Source organism: Schistocerca americana, chromosome 2, assembly GCF_021461395.2.
Source record: "Schistocerca americana isolate TAMUIC-IGC-003095 chromosome 2, iqSchAmer2.1, whole genome shotgun sequence".
NCBI lineage: Eukaryota > Metazoa > Arthropoda > Insecta > Orthoptera > Acrididae > Schistocerca > Schistocerca americana.
The window spans coordinates 451,018,430-451,037,858 of record NC_060120.1 but is presented as its reverse complement, the minus strand read 5'-3'; the positions used below and the strand labels follow the sequence as shown (position 1 = coordinate 451,037,858).

Genomic DNA, 19,429 nt, shown 5'->3' with positions numbered 1-19,429 from the left:
ATGATCAAAGCATTAATTGTCTTTAACGATAATCTGTTACGTTGTTTAGTTTTTATGTTCATAGAACTGAATATTCTTTCCATTTCTGCATTTTAATGCAGTAGGCATAGAACAGTCATTGCTAGCTGTGAAATCAAAGAAAAAGGATTCTCCCCTGTGGTATTTTCATACTGCAAAACCTCACTCCAAAATAAAACAGTGTTAGTAGTGTTATTCCACCTAATGAAGTTGATATTATGCCATTCTTGCAACATACAGTCTATGAAATCGCTACTAAAAGCCAGTTCTTTGGCTACATGCGCTACAGCATTATTTTGATTCACTTTTAGTGTTTCTTCAACACTCAGCATTGACATATTTTTCAGGGTCGTAACTTTACTTGGCAGTCTTTGTTGAATTTCTTTGATGAGTTTCAGGCTAAACTGAATGCATCTCTTCTTCAAATAAACTTTATTTTCTTCAGACAAACTTGACTCAGACAATTTCTATAGTTAAAATCTTAGTTTTGTTCATGAAAATACTGGCCCAAAATAGTTTTGAGTCGTCGGTACTCCAAAAGTCGCCAGATAAGTAGCTTAATAATTTTTGTCGCTAAAAAGTATTTTTTGTCGCTAAGACGAAGGCAAAAGTCGCCATTTCTAGCGACAAAGTCGCTAAATTGGCAACACTGGCAACGCTACGCGCTGTTAACAGCCAACTGCCCAACGCTACAATAGCGACTATTGCAACAATGCCGACCAGCCTCAGACTGCACACAGCACAGCCAGTGATTTCATATAGAGCGCTACGTGGCGTTACCAACATAAAAACCTCAACAGTCTACTTACAGTACCACCCACAGATTGTTTTGTTTGTCGGAGCTTTTACCTGATATTTGGTATGAAATCGTCACTGAACCGTCACAATTGACTAACATTTAGCGAATTCAAGTTCACAAAAACCACTCATCACTGCATTATACACAGTGAACATTAATAAAACCGACAATTTGCAGGGACGGATATCTAACTGGAAACGGAGGAAGACAGGTCCTCTAAATATGTGTCCGGAGATGCTTTGTTGCCACGGTAGATGGCGTTGACGAATGGCAGTTCCTCTGACCATGTGCCGTGCGTTCCTTGGTGCTGCAGGCTGTGAGATTGACGCAGCGTACTGCATGCAGCAGAGTGGTCCGGTACTCATGTCGGGAACAAGTCGTGGTGGTGTTTCTGTACGGCCAAGCGGATGGAAACCGTCGTAAGTCAGCACGGTCCTCCAAATCTAGTGTACGTACAGTCCGCCGTCTTCCTGCACTTTCGTCTGTCTGAAAGGGCTCATGATCACGCAAACGCCTAAAAAGGTGCTTGAAATCTTGTGCGATGTGGTTGGTGTCTGTCAGGGTATTTATTTTGGTATAGCCTTGCTACTTCTCGGCCGTTTCCATCCGCTTGGCGGTACACGAACACCATCTCGTTTGTTTTCGACGTGAACACCGGACCATTCTGCTGCTTACAGTACGCTGCATCAATCACACAGCGTGCAACACACGAAGAACACACGGCATGTGGTCAGAGTAACTTTCATTCGTCAGAGCCATCCAACGTGGCAACGATGCATTTCCGGACTCATGTTCATAGGCGCTTTTTTCCTGCGTTTCCAGTCGGTTATCCGTCCCTGCACTTTGTCGGTTTTATTGATATTCACTCTGTATCCTATGTTCTGACAAGCCTGCCCCATGGCGGTGCGTTCCGCAAACACATCACGACGCGTGTTACGTATCGAAACTTGGAGAGATGCGCTATCCACTAAGATGTGTCAGCTTCCTGTATCTCTTGTAATGTTCGTGCATCTTATACCCAAATGTATTGTCGACGTTACTTTCATCGTGATCATATAGAGCCCACAATCTATATACCAGTCACTGGCAGTGAGACTGTTGTAACATGCGCTTGAACAACGAAAAGTATATTCTGATATCCAGCTAAGCTGAGCGATTTTTTTGAAATTTCTGTTTCAGCTCAAATCCGAAAAACCTACTGTTTGTCTGCCTAGTTATTGAACTCTGCTAGTGGCTAATGGCGTACTTAAGGAGATTTCAGGCTGTGTGCACTGTCAGAAACCCAGCTCCCATAACAGAAACTCAGTTGCACTAAAGGACGATCAAAACACGGCTCTTCTTAAAATAGCTCCTTGCGTGAGGTCTCGAACTATTTTTCAACACACAGTATGTATCTTATTTTATATTTTGTCGACTGCCACTAAGTTAATAGTATGCTTTTGGTCTTAGGTGATGTTTGGTGCAAGCGGGATCAGGCTCCATGACAGGCCATTATCATACTGTACGAGGTGTACCAAAAATAATCATCCGATTTAAATTTCATAAGTATTACGTTATTTGAGATATGTGCGTGAACAACGTATTGCTGGAAAGAGCAAACACTCAAGTTTTACATGGTTCCCGCTAGGTAGCAGCAGTGTGCGCCCACTGCAATTCCTAGTAAAAATGATGTCGGGACAAAAGAAAGCGTTTTGTTCAAATGCCTCTGAGCATTATGGGACTTATCATCTGAGGTTATCAGTCCCCTAGAACTTAGACCTACTTAAGCCTAACTAACCGAAGGCCATCACACACATCCATGCCCGAGGCAGGATTCGAACCTGGGACCGTAGCGGTCGCGCGGTTCCAGACCGAAGTGCCTAGAACCGCTCGACCACACCGGCCGGCAAAGCGTTTTGTGTTCTACGTTTTGCGCAGTGCGGGTGAGTAATAACTGATCAGCGTGACTTTCGTACTAGGTACGGTGTAGATCCTCCCACAGCACAGAGCGTTAGACGATGACATGAACAATTCCGTGAAACAGGTTGTTTGTGTAAAGGCAAATCGCCGGGTCGCCCCCGAGCGTCTGACACAGACGTCGAACGCATCCGCCATAGTTTCACAAGGAGTCCGCAGAAATAAGTTCGCCATGCAGATCGACAGCTCAATATGCACCGATGTCCGTCTGGCACGTCTTGCGTCGGCGTTCACACACGAAACCATACAAAATTCAGCTGCTGCAGGCTCTTCGTGAAGGTGACAAACAACAACGTGTGGAGTTCTGTAATTTCGTTCTTGTCAAAATGGAGGATGACAGATTTATCCACACTTAGTGTTTAGTGATGAGGCAACGTTTCATTTAAATGGAGAGGTGAACCGTCATAATGTAAGTATGAGAGGAACTCTCCAAAATACACTCCTGGAAATTGAAATAAGAACACCGTGAATTCATTGTCCCAGGAAGGGGAAACTTTATTGACACATTCCTGGGGTCAGATACATCACATGATCACACTGACAGAACCACAGGCACATAAACACAGGCAACAGAGCATGCACAATGTCGGCACTAGTATAGTGTATATCCACCTTTCGCAGCAATGCAGGCTGCTATTCTCCCATGGAGACGATCGTAGAGATGCTGGATGTAGTCCTGTGGAACGGCTTGCCATGCCATTTCCACCTGGCGCCTCAGTTGGACCAGCGTTCATGCTGGACGTGCAGACCGCGTGAGACGACGCTTCATCCAGTCCCAAACATGCTCAATGGGGGACAGATCCGGAGATCTTGCTGGCCAGGGTAGTTGACTTACACCTTCTAGAGCACGTTGGGTGGCACGGGATACATGCGGACGTGCATTGTCCTGTTGGAACAGCAAGTTCCCTTGCCGGTCTAGGAATGGTAGAACGATGGGTTCGATGACGGTTTGGATGTACCGTGCACTATTCAGTGTCCCCTCGACGATCACCAGTGGTGTACGGCCAGTGTAGGAGATCGCTCCCCACACCATGATGCCGGGTGTTGGCCCTGTGTGCCTCGGTCGTATGCAGTCCTGATTGTGGCGCTCACCTGCACGGCGCCAAACACGCATACGACCATCATTGGCACCAAGGCAGAAGCGACTCTCATCGCTGAAGACGAGACGTCTCCATTCGTCCCTCCATTCACGCCTGTCGCGACACCACTGGAGGCGGGCTGCACGATGTTGGGGCGTGAGCGGAAGACGGCCTAACGGTGTGCGGGACCGTAGCCCAGCTTCATGGAGACGGTTGCGAATGGTCCTCGCCGATACCCCAGGAGCAACAGTGTCCCTAATTTGCTGGGAAGTGGCGGTGCGGTCCCCTACGGCACTGCGTAGGATCCTACGGTCTTGGCGTGCATCCGTGCGTCGCTGCGGTCCGGTCCCAGGTCGACGGGCACGTGCACCTTCCACCGACCACTGGCGACAACATCGATGTACTGTGGAGACCTCACGCCCCACGTGTTGAGCAATTCGGCGGTACGTCCACCCGGCCTCCCGCATGCCCACTATACGCCCTCGCTCAAAGTCCGTCAACTGCACATACGGTTCACGTCCACGCTGTCGCGGCATGCTACCAGTGTTAAAGACTGCGATGGAGCTCCGTATGCCACGGCAAACAGGCTGACACTGACGGCGGCGGTGCACAAATGCTGCGCAGCTAGCGCCATTCGACGGCCAACACTGCGGTTCCTGGTGTGCCCGCTGTGCCGTGCGTGTGATCATTGCTTGTACAGCCCTCTCGCAGTGTCCGGAGCAAGTATGGTGGGTCTGACACACCGGTGTCAATGTGTTCTTTTTTCCATTTCCAGGAGTGTATAATGTGTTTGTGCAGTTTCACAGGAGAAGGTGTATGGTCCATTTTTCTTTGCCAAGAACACTGTCACAGAAAGTACATATGTCGATATGCTTGAGAACTTTCTTTCCCCACAGTTGGAGACTGATCCGATCGACTTCATTTACCAACAGGATGGGGCACTGCCATACTGCTATCTGGAAGTGCGGAATTAAATCATAGGATTACTGAACGATGGATCGGTCGCACTGGACCAAATGATTCAGCCTTACATTACTGGCCTCCAAGGTCACCGGACCTGATTGTATGCGATTACTTCCTGTAGGGGTTGATAAAAGAGTTTATTTATGTGCCTCCGTTACCAACAGCAATGAATGAACAGAGGCATCGCATAACAGCAGCTGTGGAAGCTGCAACTCAAGACATGCCCGCTGCAGTGTGGGAACAATCTGAATACAATACTGGCCATTAAAATTGCTACACCAAGAAGGAATGCAGATGATAAACGGGTATTCATTGGACAAATATATCATACTAGACTTGACATGTGATTACAATTCACGCAATTTGGGTGCATAGATCCTGAGAAATCAGTACCCAGAACAACCACCTCTGGCCGTAGTAACGGTCTTGATACGCCTGGGCATTTAGTCAAACAGAGCTTGGATGGCGTGTACGGATACAGCTGCCCATGCAGCTTCAACAAGATACCACAGTTCATCAAGAGTAGTGACTGGCGTATTGCGACGAGCCAGTTGCTAGGCCACCATTGACCAGACGTTTTCAATTGGTAGGAGATCTGGAGAATGTGCTGGCTAGGGAAGCAGTCGAACATTTTCTGTATCCAGAAAGGCCCGTATAGGACCTGCAACATGTGGTCGTGCATTATCCTGCTTAAATGTAGGGTTTCACAGGGATCGAATGAAAGGTAGAGCCACGGGTCGTGACACATCTGAAATGTAACGTCCACTGTTCAAAGTGCCGTCAGTGCGAACAAGAGGTCACCGGCACGTGTAACCAATGGCACCCCATACCATCACGCCGGGTGATACGCCAGTATGGCGATGACGAATACACACTTCCAATGTGCGTTCACCGAGATGTCGCCAAACACGGATGCGACTATCATGATGCTGTAAACAGAACCTGGATTCATCCGAAAAATGACTTTTCGCCATACGTGCATCCAGGTTCGTCATTGAGTACACCATCGCAGGCGCTCCTGTTGTGATGCAGCGTCAAGGGTACCTGCAGCCATGGTCTCCTAGCTGATAGTCCCTGCTGCTGCAAACGTCGTCGAATTTTTCGTGCAGATGGTTGTTTCCATGCAGATAAGATGCCTGTCATCTCAACTGCTAGTGATACGAGGCTGTTGGGATCCAGCACGGCGTTCCGTATTGCCCTCCTGAACCCACCGATTCCATATTCTGGTAACAGTCATTGGATCTCGACCAACGCGAGCAGCAATGTCGCGATACGATAAACCGAAATCGCGGTAGAGTACAATCCGACCTTTATCAAAGTCGGAAACGTGGTCGTACCCATTTCTCCTCCTTACACGAGGCATCACAACAACATTTCACCAGGCAACGCCGGTCAATTGCTGTTTGTGTATGAGAAATCGGTTGGAAAGTTTCCTCATGTCAGCACGTTGTAGGTGTCGCCGCCGGCGCCAACCTTGTGTGAATGCTATGAAAAGCTAATCATTTGCATATCACAGCATCTTCTTCCTGTCGGTCAAATTTCGCGTCTGTAGCACGTCATCTTCGTGGTGTAGCAATTTTAATGGCCAGTAGTGTATATCGCATTGACATATGTCGTGAATTTCGGGTGGCAGGGGGGGGGGGGGGGGAGGGGAGGGAGGGGGGTGTATTGAACACCCATGAAAAGGTATGAAAAAACTTTTTGAGTTTCCCGTTCATCAAAAACAAAATTCATTGCTTGTGGCTACTAGTTTCAGAAATATTGACCAGCCAAATCGGATGATCCTTTTTGGTACACCCGGTACATCTAATGCGTAATATAAACAATTTGATAGGGTATTTGCGACATATGGGCACAGCAGTTTACCTTCGAAGACCTCAAACTTATCAAAATGTTTGCTGCTGCAACAAATAAGTGAAAGAGTTTATTTAACTAAGAATTATTTTTTAGTTATTCAGTATTGTTGCGTTTAATATTTTAAAAGACAATTGGGGCCGCAGGCGAATGAGAAGAGTGGGCGTATAAAGCTTAGCTGGAAGAACCTATGGTATGAGTGTGTTAGCTAGGGTCAAGGTCGCTCGAGTAGCTCATAATTACTCGGGACGCAGGTCATTCTACAACTGGATACGCGGAAACGACAATATTTTGTACATTAAATATACTTCTTTAGAGTAGGATTACAGCTCCTTAGCCATAAGGTTGGTGGGGAGTATGATGGGTTCCCAGATGCTTTCTCTGCAAGGCTGTGTTCAGTTGGCATTACAGTCGTCCTTCATTTATGACATTCATAAACTGGGCTCCGAATCTTCTCTTCCTGCTCTTCTTCCTTCGCCTTTCCTCTAAGCAAAATTGGTACACCATTGTGAGCGGCGCAGAAGATAATCAATGCTTTCTTTTATTTGCACTTTGCACACTAGTTCTTTTGTCATTTTTTGTTTATGGCTCTGAGCACTATGGGATTTAACATCTGAGGTCATCAGTCCCCTAGAACTTAGAACTACTTAAGCCTAACTAACCTAAGGACATCACACACATCCATGCCCGAGGCAGGATTCGAACCTGCGACCGGAGCAGTCGCACGGTTCCAAACTGTAGCGCCTAGAACCGCTCGGCCACACTGGCCGGCTATTCTTTATGAAACTTGTCTTTATCATGCTCTCGGTACATGGTATTCGTAGTGCACGCCGCCAGAACTACGTTTCAGAATCTTCCAATTTAATTATTTCGCTTTTCCCCATGGTCAGTGTCTCTGAGAAGTAGTTTCCTGCACTCCACAAGGAAGGTCATATAAACAGTTTTAGCAAATCTTACATCTCATTTGCAGCTTCTACTAGAGGAGATAATGCATGAATTCTTTTGCCTGGATAAGTTTTATATCTCCCTTAGTGACTTGCGCTTATTTAAATTCACATACTTTGTGTTCGTCTATGAGACAAGTTTGGGTTCTGTATAACTAATGGATTGAGTACTTATGAACACTGTGAAGCAACTGTACTGGATAAATTACATACATAGTTGCAACATTTAGAGAAACAGATTAACAAGACAGTAAGTGTAAAATCACTGCTGTGAACTGCAGAATGCTACTATAAAACATTTCGAAAAAACGAAGTGTTGTTTCGTTCCTAAGTTCGCAAGTACGTCTTTTTAAAACATGCGTGAAATCAAAGTGGCCAAATTACGGCAGCAGTACAAGGGTAGTAGACGAGCTGGACCGCAAGTACGTTCTCTGTTCATCGTCTGTGTCACTCTCGTCACAAACACGCAATCAGAACACGCGATCCAGACAGGGACTCTGGAAGTCGATCGCGACAGTGTATGGGCGGTGGTGGAAGAGCCGTCGAACTCCAAGCTACTGCAGATCCTGTGCATGTCTTTAGTCGCCGCCGACTCAATACTGAACACCGAAAAATACATCGAAGAGACACAAATTTTCATGTCAGGATGATTACCACAGGAAAGGCAGCTCCACGATCAGGCCTAGAGGGCCGCCAGATTCCAACCGGCCACCGTGTCATCATCTGCCACATGACGTCATGCGGTAGCGGTGTAGAGGGGTACAGGGTCAGCACACCGTTTCCCAGCCGCTGTCGGCTTTACAGCCCTTGGAGCCGCCATTTTCTCACTCAACTAGCTCCTCAGTTGGCATCACTACATTAAGAGAACCCTCTCCAGCCCTCCCACAGCAAAAATTCTCGGCATTACCAACAATTAGACTCAGGTCATCTGCATGGCAAATCAGCCATGCTTACCACTTCTGTTTCTTGCTTTTTTCTTTCTTTTTTATTTTAATTTAATTTCTTTCTTTAGATATATAGACTTGGTTGTATTTCTTTCCCTCTCTCTCTTCATTCTTTCTTTTTCCTTTCAATTCTTTTCTTTTCTTTTTTTTCTTTCACGAGTGCCATCCTTGTACAGGGGCCATGCTGATCTTCTATATATACATCTGCGTCTTCATCTACATCTACATACATACTCCACAAGCCATTGTATGTCGTGTGGCGAAAGAAACCTTAAACTATTACTAGTCATTTCCTTTCCTGTTCCACTCGCAAACGCAGCGAGCGAAAAACAACTCTTTATATGCCTCCATACGAGCCCTAATTTCTCTATCTTCGTGGTTCCTGCGCGAAATGCAATAGAAACGTTCTGCCATCAACTTTAAATTCCGGTTCTCTAATCTTACTCAACAGTGTTCTGGGAAAAGAACGTTTCTTCTCTCTATCGTTCCAATTTTAGCATATGTACCGCCGAAGCGACTATTCCTTAACGGAGGCGGACACCGGGAATATGTTGCAGGAAATAAATATACTGAGACAGAGTTTTAATCATAAGGTACATCATTTGATTTAAGACAATCCGATGTTCAAGTGTTCAGTTGTGAATTAAAACTCTAAGCCTCTGAAGGTATCACATTCAAGTTAATACTGTCATGAATCTCATTAATGAATTGACCTGATTCTGAATGAAAGGTGAATGAATCTCTCAAAGGATACATACTGAAATACCGCGATCTTCTATTAGCCAGAACTCGATAACTCTTCCAGAGGACACCGGAACTGTGCAAGCGTTGTCCGTGGAATTAGACACAGAGTACAGCGTCTCCCATCTGAACTGTAACAACATGATGCTACTCATCCAATAAGGAGGCACTACTGGTTAATATTACGAGTACTAAAAAAGTACACAATTCTTGCCACGGAAAGTATACTCTTCAGAGTTTAATTAATATCACAGACATTGGCGATATTATTGATATACCTGTTTAATTAGGGCTGTCATCAACACACATATGTATGCCCGTGATAGTCTGGTCGAGTAAGTCTGAGTTCCTTTGCCTGCGCGCACGGCGGTTTCGCTAGCAAACAGAAATTTTGCTGTAAACATTTCTCATACCCGCATGGCTCTGTGGTACACTAGGAAAATGTTCAACACTCTGTATTACCCTCCTATAAACAATGCAGCCTACTCGAATCCTTTAAGTTTCGTTGACTAGTGAAGAATGCACATGACCATTGTGTTATCAATTATATCGTTCCGTTACATTTCGAACCTGTTTATTAAGTTGGAGCAGCTCACATTTAAGAGGCCTAATACCACGGGGAATTATTCAAATGTCAATAGATCTGAGAAAAACAAAGTATCAGTAGAAACTGAATGTCTCACACGTATTCAAGGTAATCAGAAAAGGTAATAAACTCCCAAACAATTATTTTTCTGGACGACCCCGAGGGTTGGTTGGTGTCATCCTGGAGGTGCACCCAGCTGGATGACTGTAGTTCAGGTTGTGGCAGCACTAGGTCTCGGAGCGGCCCACAGACCAGCATTTAGGGGAAGCGGTGGCTGGAGTAGTCGAGGCTAGGTGGTCCACGTCGGCCTTTGGGTGGTGTGGAACACATCTCGGTGTCGGTAGCAGCCGAAGTCAACATACTGGTGTGTCTGGGCTGCGATTTACCCGCATTGGTTATGGTCGGATCCTGCCTCTGGTCATACAGGGACTTAGTGTCCCAGCGCAGGACAAGGCATGAGGTAATTCGACTCAAGGCTGTAGCGAATTGAGGTCTGCTCTGCTAAAAATTTGGGACCAAACTGCTAAGGTCATCGGTCCCTAAGCTTACGCACTACTTAATCCAACTTAAACTGCCTTACGCTAACACACACAGCCATGCCCAAGGGAGGACTCGAACCACCAATGTGGGGAGACGCGCAGACTGTCGCAAGACGCCCTACACCGCGCGGATACGCCGCGCTACTTCGGAAATATTCAGGCCCTGGCAGTGGAATTTCATAGCCAGCTAGCTGGTCCACCTGATCATGGGTTGTAAGGTCTGCTCGAAGGGGTGTTGGTAAAACAGATGGCACTCAGAGTCTTGAATAAATGTCTTTATATGGAAGGTGCGATGTACTACTTGCTAACACACATTGACAGAAGGAATTAGGTGGTGGTGGCAAGTTGACCTAACTGCTGAGGCCATCTGCCCCTAGGCTTACATACTACTTATCTAACTTAAACTAAGTGTGATTAAGGACAACACACAAAGCCATGCCAGAAGGAGGACTCGACCCTCTGGCGGGGAGGGAGACTGTGCGGCTGGTCCCGATGGAGGATCGAGTCCTCCCTCGGACATGGGTGTGTGTGTTTGTCCTTAGGATACTTTAGGTTAAGTAGTGTGTAAGCTTAGGGACTGATGACCTTAGCAGTTAAGTCACATAAGATTTCACACACATTTGAACATTTGGGAGGGGGGGGGGGGGGGGCGAACCATACAAAACGCCTAAGACCGCGCGGTTACCCCGCGCGGCGAATTAGCTGGCTGAACAATCCAAAAACTCTTTTTTTAATATATGAGTAGTATAGCTCCTATTGACAGTAGGCCTCTCATATTTCTTTATTGTTATGGTTTCTCGCTAGATAATGTGCTAATCGAACATTGACCTTGAGTGAAGAAAGAGATACTAGCTGAGACCGGCAGGCCCTGCACTGACAATGATAGCTCTTTCTTTCTTTCTTTTTTAAATTCCCGGTGTACGTTGCAGGTTCGTGCAGAGCGTGGAAGAGGTGGCAGCCCCTGCGCTGACGCTGCAGCTGCTGGTCAGCACGTTCCTGCTCTGCATGTCCGCCTTCACCGCCACGCAGGTCAGTCCCCACCCGTCAACCGCCCACATCCTGCAGCCACCTTGTGGTCTGCGACTCCCATGTTGTGTCCACTGTCATAAACCGCGATACACTTACCATCTATACAAGAAAATGAAGTCTTGAGACAATTAATTTGAGACCTACTAATATAAAGACGGCTTTGATGGCCAGTGTTTACTTTCGCTAACAATTCCTGGCTCCGAGGCTGTGAACGATGAATTGAACTATCCACTGACATTTAGTCCCCATGTGCAGGTGATATCCTTAGAGATGAGACATTAGCAGCTGTGTAGAAGCTTCAACATGATGCCAAATGCACACGATTATGTTCCTAACGCAAAATCATTCGCGATTGCTTATGAAGAGAAACAGCAGCGAACAAGAAAAATTTTCCTCTTTTGTACAAACAAAGTTATTGAAAGCATTGTAAAAGTATGGGCAAAGCATAGAGTTTAAACGATTTTTGAGTCTCGGAATATCGCCTTAGACGATCACAAGAAGAACTAATACTTTGGACAGACGGGTAAAACACCCTTTGCAGTGTGGAGATCATCGGATTATCACGTTGGCTTGTATGAAGACGCAATAGAAATTTATAAATATAATATTTTTAACAGCAGGAAAAAAGGAATGAATTAAATAAAAGATTCATGCTCACTTTGCCACAGAATTCTAGCGATCGATTATGTGTCACCCGTCGGCGTTTCTGGCATCACCTTAGGTACTGTGCAGCTCTCTCACCCCCTAACTCTATTATAACTTCGGGCTCCCTCTAGCTTTCTACCCAATTCGCAATGCTTCATCTCTGAGGATGTTCCCATAGAAGATGATAAAACCTTACGGAATAGTTTCATGCATCGACCGCAGCCTCACAACCTGGAGCCGAAAGACTGTACTGAACAGACACGTCTAAGTAAAAGATGCAACTGAAACGCCCTGGCAGATTAAAACTGTGTGCCGGACCGAGACTCGAACTCGGGACCTTTGCCTTTCGCGGGCAAGTGCACTAGAAACATCCCCCAGGCTGTGGCTAAGCCATGTCTCCGCAATATCCTTTCTTCCAGGAGTGCTAGTTCTGCAAGGTTCGCAGGACAGCTTCTGTGAAGTTTGGAAGATAGGAGACGAGGTACTGGCGGAATTAATGCTGTGAGGACGGGGCGTGAGTCGTGCTTGGGTAGCTCAGTGGTAGAGCACTTGCCCGCGAAAGGCAAACGTCCCGAGTTCGAGTCTCGGTCCGGCACACAGTTTTAATCTGCCAGGACGTTTCATATCAGCGCAGACTACGCTGTAGAGTGAAAATTTCATTCCAAAAGCTGCAACTGTATCTACATCCGTAACACAAGCGACTATACCGTGGTCAGCGAAGTGTTACGTACTGCAACAGTATTCCGAACGTGAATCGTTAGAAGAACGAACGACCATACTGGTCCAAATCTGAATTTATTGGCATGGTCAGCAAACAACGTGTATTTTGTAGGAAATATTACGTCTTACCTCGTCTTCGAGCATCTGCACTCTAATCCTGCAGACTAAGTCGCTCTCTGATACACTACGTACTTCTAAATTCTCCACATACTAGAGATCGTGAACTTTTCTGTAAAGATCTTATATCGGCTAAATACACTATAAGACAAAAAAATTAAAAAAGACGCCGTCCCACTAAGGTACTATCTGAATAGGACGGAAATCTCTAAATGTAATGACCATGTTCAGACAAACGAATGATTCCACTTTCAGAAAAACTGAATGATTAGCTTCAGGAACTAAGCAAGTCAATAACGCATTGGTTGACCTCTGACCCTTGTACAAGCAGTTATTCGACTTGGCGTTGATTGATAGGGTTGTTGGATGTCCTTCTGGGGGATTCGTAGTAAATTATGTCGAACTGGAAACTTAAATCGTCAAAATCCGGAGCTAGTTGGAGGGTCCTGCAGAGTGTATATCGGAGCAAACTGGCCTACTTTTCTCTTAATTTTTTCTCCTGCTACCATTAATTCGCTGTTTTAGGAAGACATACAAAAATCTGTAACGGGCAAACATTCAAAACTTGAGAATTAATAGGCTACAATTAATACAATTAATGTTAACTGACAGTGATTAACGTGGACCATACACAATATAATACTGCTAATATCACTCCATGGTGGCATACTAGATGTTAACTTTGCGTCCAGAGGAATATACTGCCTTCCGTCCAGGGGAATATACTGCATTAATTTTCAATCTAGGTACAAATGCATCCAGTAGCGGGTAGTGTACAAAAAACTTGTGAGTTCCTGGTTCTTCTTGTTAATAACGATAATAATCGTGGCTATTGTGCAAAGTTGGCTCATCATACGAGGATCATATCCCCATGATGGATTATATTCTTCATGAGAAAGGCTACAGCCATCATTAAGAACGCGCACACAGCTTTACAACCAATAACAACGCCAAACCAAGGTACACATATTAAAAAGAGTTTTGCTTTTCCAGAACTCCTGTAGATAGACGTTGACTGTGGATGTTGTATCTATTGTATCACATACACAGTCCCTTTGACTGTTCAGAGATGTCACTAAACCCGCCCAACGATGTAAACAACCATGCATGAGCAACGCGCATTAGACGGAGGGGGTCCGACAGACGATCACTTCCCGTCATTCCACCAGGAAGGACGTACACAGCTCGTGTGGTCTGTAGTTCAACCATGCCTAGACCGTCAATACCGCGGTTCGATCGCGTTCGTACTGTTACTTAGTGCCAGGAAGGGCTCTCAACAAGGGAAGTGTCCAGGCATCTCGGAGTGAACCAAAGCAATGTTGTTCGGACATGGAGGAGATACAGAGAGACAGGAACTGTCGATGACATGCCTCGCTCAGGCCGCCAAAGAGCTACTACTGCAGTGGATGACCGCTGCAGTGGATTGTGGCTCGGAGGAACCCTGATAGCAGCGCCACCATGTTGAATAATGCTTTTCGTGCAGCCACAGGACGTCGCAATAGACTGCATGATGCACAACTTCACTCCTGACGTGCATGGCGAGGTTCATTGTTGCAACCACGACACCATGCAGCGCGGTACAGATGGGCCCTACAACATGCCGAATGGACCGCTCAGGATTGGCATTACGTTCCCTTCACCGATGAGTGCCGCATATGCCTTCAACCAGGCAATCGTCGGAGACGGGTCAGGCCGAGCGCCTTAGACACACTGACATATGACACAATGGCGTGGGCTGAGATTACATGGAATGGACGGTGCTCTCATCCAGCTAAACTTATCATTGACTGGAAACGGTTATGTTCGGCTTCTTGGAGACCATTTGCAGCCTCTCGTGGATTTTTATGTTTCGAAACAACGATGGAATTTTTATGGGTGACTCGATTGGTTGACCGTTCTGGACAATTGGAGGTAATTTTTTGGCTGCCCAGATCGCCAGACGTAAATCTCACCGAACCTTTATGGGACATAATCGACAGGTTATTTCATGCATAAAATCCTGCAGCGGCAAGACCTTCGCAGTTATGGGCGGCTATATAGGCAGCATGGCTCAGTATTTCTACAAAGTGCTTCTAACAAGTTGCTGAGATCATGCCACGTAGAGCTACTGCACTACGCAGGGCAAAAGGAGGTCCCACACAATATTAGGATGTATGCCATGAGTTTCGTCACCCTAATGTAACGCTGTGGCTGATCAGTGTTTATTTTCATATACGGCCACCAGTAGCCAGTAGATACTGTTGGTGCCAGTAACCTTTGTCACGTGCAGAATGCGCTGTGCCGCAGATCCCCGTGGGCAGCCCGCTGCTGGCGCGGGTCGTCATCTACATGCTGACCGGCGCCTCGGAGCTGCTCATCTACTGCAAGTACTGCGATGACGTCATCTCAGAGGTGCGTGCAACGCTGCAGCATGCTCTGGCAGCTTCTTCGCAATCGCATATATCTCTGTATTCTGTTTCTCTGAACTAATGGCAGCAATGACTTTCCCAACGCCTTCTAACTACTCCAAACAATGCGAGAATTAGACGATATGGCACACGTACCGAAACACAAGCTTCCAGTTTGCTTTGATATCGCACGCAGTAGGACGGAGTGTTAGAACTTTATAATATATGAGTCGCCCACAATATTACTGCTCTTCGGTATTAGAGCGCTGCAGTCGGCTTACCGTGAGTTAGCGCTTAGTCGGGACTGATAGTATAAGCACAACTGACCTGAAAGCATTGACAGTGCGACGCGCTTTCCTTAGTCACCACTGCACTTGTTTACTGTAACGTCACCGCGTGTTCCCGATAACAACCATGTGAATTAATATCGTCGTTGAGTAGCAGAGGAATATATATATTTTGTCCACAATGTATGTATGAATCATCGTCCCTGCACCATTAAAATTAGTGTAAGAAACCGTAACCAGTCACTTCTAGAGTAATTTGTGTAGGATATAAAGAAGATCTTAAATGTTACCAGCTAGTTTACTCGTCTTTCGGGTGATAGGTAGAGGCAACACACAGATTTCTAAACGAACTTCTGTATGACATCGCGGCGGGGCGGTTTCGACTCTCACTAACCTTTAAGCGATTTCCACATTCCACATACTTGGATAGGTTTCAGGCTGTCCGCCCCTTCTCTCTACGATGATAGATGTTGCTTTAGCCGACAAAATCAGCGCTGACGAAAATTCGACTAAATGCCTACCGTGCAAAGGCCGCATAACTCTAGTCCATGTACAGTAGCTGAAAGTTACTTAAACTATAAACGTGCGGTCTAACGCAGTGCTTTCCGGGCGGGAAAGCGTCGGTCTCCGGCAGGAATCAGCCCGGCTTATTAGTGTCGAGGTCCGGCGTCCCGGCCAGTCTGTGGATGGTTTTTAAGGCGGTTTTCCATCTGCCTCGGTTACCTTTATTCCGCCTGAGTTACACTACGTCGGCGATTGCTACGCAAACACTTTCTCCACGTACGCGTACACCACCATTACTCTACCACGCACACATTGGGGGGTTACACTCATCTGTTGTGAGACGTTCCCCGGGGGTCCACTGGGGCCGAACCGCACAATAGCCCTGGGTTCGGTGCGGGGCGGCGGTGGGGTGGGTGGACTGCTGTAGCCTGTTGTGGGGTTGTGAACCACTGAGGGCTACGGCGGGGACGAAGCCCCCCCGTCGTTTCTAGGTCCCCAGTTCCATACAATACAATACAATACAATACAATGCTTAAACTATACAGTGTTCGGGATGCTTAAATGCCGGCCGGAGTGGCCGAGCGGTTAAAGGCGCTCCGGTCTGGAACCGCACGACCGCTACGGTCGCAGGTTCGAATCCTGCCTCGGGCATGGATGTGTGTGATGTCCTTAGGTTAGTTAGGTTTAAGTAGTTCTAAGTTCTAGTGGACTTATGACCACAGCAGTTGAGTCCCATAGTGCTCAGAACCATTTGAACCATTTTTTTTAATGCTTAAATGAATGGTTTGAATAAATGTCAAAATATCCTTTAAGCTGATTTATTGTCTTTAAAACAAGGAAAATGGCTATTAAGTCCGTATTTAATATCCCTTCATCAATTATTCAATGTTACTGAATGTCTCTGTTACAAGTTAACACTCGAAAGCAGCCAGAAGATATTTAGTCCGACCTGGTATCTTGAACGTCGTAAACAGTCGCTGACCCACGACTACTTGCGAGTTAGCATATTCAGTCGTTCAGTAGGCTTCCTGTAAAAAAGTGCCCGCCATAATGTCTCGTAAACTGGACGAAACTCGCCACGCGGAGTTATGTACGACATTAAATGTCTCCTAAACGAAATCACGCACACAGCTCAAGCTTTCACAAAATACTCAATACTGTAGTCGCTTTTCGTCAACGACACGAGAACCGATCAAACGCGCGAATTTCTTCATTTGACCAGCACGGCTTAACATAGGTGCTTACCAGAAAACAGCTCCCGAGCGACTATCTCGACTCATAGCAAAGCCCTACTCAAACGCGCGGGAAATGCTCAATTCGTATTGGCCAGTATGTTAAGCAGCCAATAGATCATCTCGAGCACTTCTATACTCGCCAATCACATTGGCACAAGTAATTTAGATAGAAATCTCGTAATTCCGAAACTAAATAAAATTTAATGGAAACAAAATACGATTCCTCTCCACAAAAGAAATTATTAATACATTTAATACTTCACGCCCCTTCTGGTCGCCTTTCACAAACTCAATTTCACACACACATACGTCACAAATTCGCCTATTGCACAGCAACTTTCTCACGCATACATTTACATAGTTTTAATGCAATATCACATTCTACTTTACATATGTCCTCCATTAACTCTCTCAGTCTCCCCAAAACACTCACACAACCGAAAACACCATGAGATAATAATTTCCAAAGTACTTTTAATTACGTCCGAAATGTGTGGCAATGAAATTAAAGAAAACTCCAGAAAATTAGATTATATCAAGCTATCCGCCTGATTGTAGTTTCAATTGATGCTATAGATGAATAAATTACAGTCTCTAACTCAGTTTCATAATGCCAGCGCAGTTATTATGTGTTTTACGTAAAATTTATATCTCGGAAAGAATTAAAGTTACTGGTTCGAAATTTTAAAAGAATGGTTGTGTTATCCATGGAATTTGCTACACTAAGTATGAAAAAGATGGATTGATATTTAATAGTACTTCTTCAGATTCATAAAGAGTATGTGTAACGTATTGTTAAGGCCGGTATTACACTATCAAATTTCTTTGTCAAAGATTTGATCAAAGACGTGATCAAATATTCCGTCAAATATATTTGACAAAGATCTTTGACATAGCGCTAAAAGGGGTATTACACTGTCATCATATTTTTCGTCAAAGTTCAAGATGGCTGACAACAACAACTTGTTACCGCAGCAGTTGCATGTACCACAATTGCACTGTGTGCACGTGCGGAAGAGAAGCGGGGGGAAAAAAAAGGAAACATACCTGGGTGAGGCCGTGGGTTTTACGACGACACGATAAAATCATTCAATAAAACTTGTTACGTGAGCTTATAGTGGCGGACGTCAAGTCGTATATCAATTACTTAAGAATGGATGAGCATATATTTCTGTATGTGCTCAATGAAGTATATCCTCATATCCCAAAGAACAATATTCACTTAAGAACTGCTACATCTGCAGAAGACGGACTCACTGTAACACTCCGATTCCTTGCTACAGGAGAGGGTTAGGTTAGGTTAGGTTACGTCAGGTCTCCAATCTTCGTAATCTATTTTTGTATTCAGCGTGCCTCACGTTGTAAAGCGCCTCATCAGCTTCATAAATCTCTATTAATTTTGTAGTTGTCGGCACACACCAATTGTATTTACTGGCAATGTTTATAAAAACACTATAGACGACAGAATCCAGCGACGCTAGCGCTCCATGTGGTAACGTGTCACATTGCAGTGAACAGAAGACAAGCGACTTCTTTGATCAAATCTACGGCGAGGCCCTAGATTTGATCAAATATTGGACGACATTTGACAAAGTTTCCTATTAAACCATCAAATATCTTTGACAAAGATATTGGACAAAGATATTGGACAAAGAAATTTGATAGTGTAATACCGGCCTAAAGAAGTACGCGGTTCGCTCGGCCCAGTGGTCAGCGTCAGCTGTGCTAGCGTGAGAACGAAAATCTGCTCTCTTCCCGGCTCCACGGCAAGCTACGTTTTCAATGCAAAGTGACAACTCGTAATAATTTGCTGCGTTACAACATGCAGCATTACAAAAGAACAGATGCCTCATTCTTCTATTATTCGCTTAGAACGGACAGCATGTCATGTGTCTAAATGTTTTAAAATATTGTTTAGTAGACCCTTCCTCTTTAATTGCAGGTGTTACACAAAAATGGTTCCTTGTTATCAGTCTTTTAGCCCTCGTCCTTCTAGCGCTGATGCGGGTCCTATGTGATTATGATAGATAAAGGACAGTTTTTGTAGCAGTGGAATTGTTCAAAAACGGTCTCATTAATGTG

General features: G+C 45.4%; 1 protein-coding gene across 1 annotated transcript in view; it reads left to right on the top strand.

The window, feature by feature from the left end:
* The window catches only part of LOC124590083 (odorant receptor Or2-like), a 100,872-nt gene that overhangs the window by 44,465 nt on the left and 36,978 nt on the right, over positions 1–19,429 (top strand). The window contains exons 6-7 of the mRNA XM_047131621.1: positions 11,353–11,452; positions 15,221–15,325. Coding sequence (XP_046987577.1) covers positions 11,353–11,452; positions 15,221–15,325 — 205 coding nt within the window. The remainder of the gene's footprint in view (positions 1–11,352; positions 11,453–15,220; positions 15,326–19,429) is intronic.